At 56.1% G+C, this 5,312-nt stretch overlaps 1 protein-coding gene across 1 annotated transcript in view; it reads right to left on the bottom strand.

Annotated features, from left to right (window-relative positions):
• Positions 1–1,813, bottom strand: part of AZU1 (azurocidin 1) — a 4,242-nt gene extending 2,429 nt beyond the window's left edge. Inside the window, exons 1-3 of the mRNA XM_017885676.1 lie at positions 1,710–1,813; positions 1,240–1,396; positions 461–605 (exon numbers count right to left, since the gene is read on the bottom strand). Of these exons, the coding sequence (XP_017741165.1) occupies positions 461–605; positions 1,240–1,396; positions 1,710–1,767 (360 nt within the window). The 5' untranslated portion in view covers positions 1,768–1,813. The remainder of the gene's footprint in view (positions 1–460; positions 606–1,239; positions 1,397–1,709) is intronic.
• Positions 1,814–5,312: the final 3,499 nt, after the last annotated feature.

Below are 5,312 nucleotides of genomic sequence, written 5' to 3'. Positions count from 1 at the left end.
CCTCGTGATCCGCCCGTCTCGGCCTCCCAAAGTGCTGGGATTACAGGCTTGAGCCACCGCGCCCGGCCTGTAAGTTTTTTTTTGAGACAGGGCCTGGCTCTGTCGCCCAGGCAGGAGTGCAATGGCACAGTCTCAGCTCACTGCAGCCTCAACCTCCCAGGTTCCAGTAATTCTCCTGCGTCAGCCTCCTGAGTAGCTGGGACTACAGGCGCCCGCCACCATGCCCGGCTGATTTTTGTATTTTTAGTAGAGACGGGTTTTCACCATGTTGGCCAGGCTGGTCTCGAACTCCTGACCTCATGATCCACCTGCCTCAGCCTCCCAAAATGCTGGGATTACAGGCGTGAGCCACCGCGCCCATATTTTTTCGTAGAGACCAAGTTGGAACGTGTTTCCCTGGCTAATGTCGGCCTCCTGAGGTGCTGGGGCCACAGGTGTGAGCCCCACACCATCCTCTCACCTGAAGCAGCACCAGGTCGTTCAGGTTCTGCTGGGGGTCATAGCCGTTCTCGCTCATGCTGCTGATGGAAAACGTCTGGCGGGACCGCCTCTCCCGCCGCCTCAGGTCATAGGCGCCCAGCACCACGGTGACAGTCCCAGGGTTCCTGAGAGCAGTGGAGGAAAGGGCAGAGGGAGGACACCAGGCTGGGGCCTGGGCATGGAGCAAGTCGGCTTGCAAATTAGGGGGGATCCAGCCTGCAGACTGAATTCCTTCACCCTGAGAACTCCCCTCCTTTTACAGAAGTGGAGCCGAGACCCTCCAGGGCCCCTGCCCATCCTGAGCCCCTTCCCTTCTCTGGCCCTCCTCCATCTGACCCCTTTCCCTTCTCTGGGCCTCCTCCAACTGACTCCCTTCCCTTCGCTGGGCCTCCTCCATCTGATCGCCTTCCCTTCTCTGAACCTCCTCCATCTGATCGCCTTCCCTTCTCTGAACCTTCTCCATCTGAACCCCTTCCCTTCTCTGGGCTTCCTCCATCTGACCCCCTTCCCTTCCCTGAACCTCCTCCATCTGACCCCCTTCCCTTCTCTGGGCCTCCTCCATCTGAGTCCCCAATATCCTTGGGTCCCTCCTCAACTCATTCCCCATTTCCCTCTCCAAGCCCCTCCTTTTCCTGAGCCCCTCCTTTTACAACCCCTCCCCTCCTCACCTACCAAGCACCCCACTGAATCCCCTAAGCCCCCCAAGCCCCTTCTCTGAGCCCCAGTGCCCCCCAGGCCCCCTCCCCAGGCCCGCCTCACTGGTTTCGGAAGCAGCTGGCCGCGCTCATCACGAAGCGGGGATGGATCAGGGCTCCCCCGCAGAAGTGCCTCCCTTGACTCTGGATGGAGGCCAGGAACGGGAACTGGCGGGGTCTCGCCTTCCGGCCGCCCACGATGTCCGCGAGGGGGCTGGAGCCTGGGTCGGGGCAGGCAGCTCTGAGATCCCTGAGAACCCACCCAGTGGCCGGGAGGGCGCATGAAGCTCCAGCCGCAGCCCCATCCACACAGTGGGGCTACAGGAGGACCCCCCCATCGTCCCACTCCCTAAAAGGACAGGTGGCCCTGAGTCCCACACACCCTCCGCCCGCACGCCTCTCCCGGGACTGTCCAGGCGGCTGTGTGACCCAGGCCAAGCCGCTTGCCTTCTCTGTGCCTTGAGTCTGAGTTCTGCCCCGGCAGCCGGGCCCCCAGCACAGACTGGGGACCACCTGGCACACACAGGCACTCACCGGCCCTCGAGGACACCAGAAGACCAGCCAGCAGGGCCAGGACTGTCAGCCAGGTCATGGCGGGGCAGCTCTGTGGCTAAGGCAGCGGCGGCCCTTATACGCGGGCCTCGGCAGTTGGCGGCGTCCCCGCCCAGGCCCAGGGACAGCCCCACTCAGTGGGAACACGGGAAGTTGCCCAAGGCCTCCATCACCAGCTGCTCCCCGGGCCAGCATGGGCTTCCCCGACGTCCCGCGCTGACCCTCAGTTCCCCTTCTAGAACATGGCCGCACCCTTGGGGCAGATGAGGGTGACAGGAACCAGTGGATCCCGGGGCCCAGCACACGGCGGGAATGCAGCAGCACCCAGCAAACACCAGCCACGTTGCCAGCTCAGAGTCCCGGTCTCCCCATCCCAAGCCACTGGGGCTCCACCACTGCCCACTGGGCCTGGCACCAGGGCAGCTCAGGGCAGTGGAGCTGGCAGGCCTGCGTTGAGTCCTGCAGGTCTGCATGGGTGATTATCATTATTATTATTATTATTATTATTATTATTATTATTATTATTATTATTTTGAGACGGAGTTCCCCTCTTGTCGCCCAGGCTGGAGTGCAATGGCGCGATCTCAGCTCACTGCAACCTCTGCCTCCCAGGTTCAAGTGATTCTCCTGTCTCAGCCTCCCGAGTAGCCAAGATTACAGGCGCATGCCACCACACCTGGCTAATTTTTTGTATCTTTAGTAGAGATGCGGTTTCACTATATTGGCCAGGCTGGTCTCAAACTCCCGACCTCAGGTGACCCACCCGCCTCAGCCTCCCAAAATGCTGGGATTACAGGTGTCAGCCACTGTGCCCAGCTGGGTGATTTTTTTTAACCTTTTCAACAGCTTTATTGAGATGTAATTGACAAGGCAGGTGCGATGGCTCCCGCCTGTAATCCCAGCACTTTGGGAGGCCAAGGCAGGCAGATCACCTGAGGTTGGGAGTTTGAGACCAGCCTGGCCAACATGGTGAAAGCCCATCTCTACTAAAAATAAAAAAAATTAGCCAGGTGTGGTGGTGCATGCCTGTAATCCCAGCTACTTGGAAGGCTGAGGCAGGAGAATTGTTTGAACCTGGGAGGCGGAGCTTGCAATAAGCTGAGATCTCACCATTGCACTACAGCCTGGGTGACAGAATGAAACTTCATCTCAAAAAAAAAAAAAGGTATCATTCACCTACAACAAAATTCACCCATTTAAAGTGTGCCATTCGGGGGTTTTGAGTATCTTCATGGATCTGTGCCGTTATCACCATAGTCAGTTTTAGGATATTTTCATCACCTGCAAAAGAACTCCCGACCAGGCTGGGCACAGTGGTTCATGCCTGAAATCCTAACATTTTGGAGGCCAAGGCAGGAGGATCGCTTGAGCTTAGGAGGTTGAGACAAGCCTGGGAAACACAGCCAGACCCTGTCTCAAAAATAAACAAATAGAGCCCAGCCAACATGGTGAAACTTTGTCTCTACAAACAAAACAAAACAAAAATTAGCCGGGTGTGGGATTGGCGCGGTGGCTCACGCCGGTAATCCCAGCACTTAGGGAGGCTGAGGCGGGCGGATCATGAGGTCAGGAGATCGAGACCATCCTGGCTAACATGGTGAAACCCCATCTCTACTAAAAATACAAAACATTAGCCGGGCGAGGTGGTGGGCACCTGTAGTCCCAGCTACTCGGGAGGCTGAGGCAGGAGAATGGCGTGAACCCGGGAGGCGGAGCTTGCAGTGAGCGGAGATCGCGCCACTGCACTCCAGCCTGGCGACAGAGCAAGACTCCGTCTCAAAAAAAAGAAATAAAATAAAATAAAATAAAATAAAAAATAAAAACAAATAAAAAACTATATAAAAATAAAGACGAAATGTCCAGAACAAGCAAATCTGCAGAGGCGGGAAGTGGATCTGTGGTTGCCAGGGGCTGGGGGAGGGGCGGGGAGTGATGGCTGATGGAGACGGGGCTTCCTTCTTTAGGGTGATGGAATGTTCTGGGACTGGACGGCGGTGATGGTTGCACAACTCAGTGAATGCACCGAAAACCACTTAACTGTACCGTTCAAAGTGGCTAATTTTAAGTTATGTAAACTTCATCTCCTTTTTTTTGTTTTTTTTAGAGTCAAATTCTCGCTGTCGCCCAGGCTGGAGGGCAGTGGCACGATCTTGGCTCACTGCAGCCTCAATCTCCTGGGTTCAAGTGATCCTCCTGCCTCAGCCTCCTGAGTAGCTGGGACCACAGGCGTCCACCATCACACCCGGCCAATTTTTATATATTTTGTAGAGCTGGGATCTCACTATGTTGCCCAGGGTAGAGTGCAGTGGCAGGATCTCAGCTCGCTGCAGCCTCTGATTCCCAGGTTCCAGCAATCCTCCCACCTCAGCCTCCCCAGTAGCTGGGACCACAGGCGCATGCCACCATGCCTGGCTAATTTTTGTATTTTTTTTGCAGAGGTGGAGTCTCACTATGTTGCCCAGAGTGGTTTGGAACTCCTGACCTCAAGCAATCCACCCGCCTTGGCCTTTGAAAGTGCTGGGAGCACAGGTGTGAGCTACTGCGTCCAAACTTACCTCCATTTTTTACCACGGGGCTCATTTCCAAGGTGAAACTGAGGTCTGGGGCTTACCGTGTCCCCCACACCCTTGGGGACACCAGTTTGTGTCTGGGCCTGTGGGGCCTCTTTGAGGGTAGTTTGCCCCTCCAAGGGGCACATCTGGGGAGAATCCAGGGAGGCGGGGCCAGTGTGCCTTGAGGTCTGCTGCCCATCCCAGGGTAGGGTCCCAGGGCTCAAATACGGTCTCCACTGAGCTCACAGCCCAGCCACCTCACAGGGTCCACGGCACAGCCCTCAGACCCCTGCCTCCATCCAGGCCAGCTCTCCCTCTTCGCCCACCCCAGATCCCACCTATCTTCCCTACTGAGGCCCCAGCCTCCATCCACCCTGTCTTGGCCAAACATGGGCCTCAGCTCTCCCGTGGGCCAGGCCCCATTTCCTCTCACTGGGAGCCCGAAGCTCTGTCCTTCCCAGTCGCGTGACCTCAGGGCGACCCCCTGTCTGCACGTCAGTGTGCCCTGCAACAGGGACAGACCCTGCCTTCTAGACACAACAGTGCTGAGCATGGAGTGGGTTCATATTTCTAAAAGTTTTTGAGGCCAGGTATGGTGGCTCACGCCTGTAATCCCAGTGCCTTGGGAGGCCGAGGTGGGAGGATCACTTGAGCCCAGTAGTTTGAGACCAGCCTTGTCAATATGGTGAGACCCTATCTCTATTAAAAAAAAAAAAAAAAAAAAAAAAGGCTGGGCTCAGGGGCTCACCTGTCATCCCAGCACTTTGGGAGGCCGAGGCAGGTGGATCAGCTGAAGTCAGGAGATCAAGACCAGCCTGACCAGCATAGGGAAATCCTATCTTTATTAAAAATACAAAAATTAGCCAGTCATGGTGGCAGGCACCCATAATCCCAACTACTCAGGAGGCTGAGGAAGGAGAATCTCTTGAACCCAGGAGGTGGAGGTTGCAGTGAGCTGAAATTGCACCACTGCACGCCAGCCTGGGGGACAGAGCAAGAGTCCATCTCAAAATAATAGTAATAATAATAAATA

This window comes from Rhinopithecus bieti, unplaced genomic scaffold (assembly GCF_001698545.2).
Source record: "Rhinopithecus bieti isolate Rb0 unplaced genomic scaffold, ASM169854v2 scaffold_15283, whole genome shotgun sequence".
Classification (NCBI taxonomy): domain Eukaryota; kingdom Metazoa; phylum Chordata; class Mammalia; order Primates; family Cercopithecidae; genus Rhinopithecus; species Rhinopithecus bieti.
This window is presented reverse-complemented; position numbering and strand designations above follow the sequence as displayed.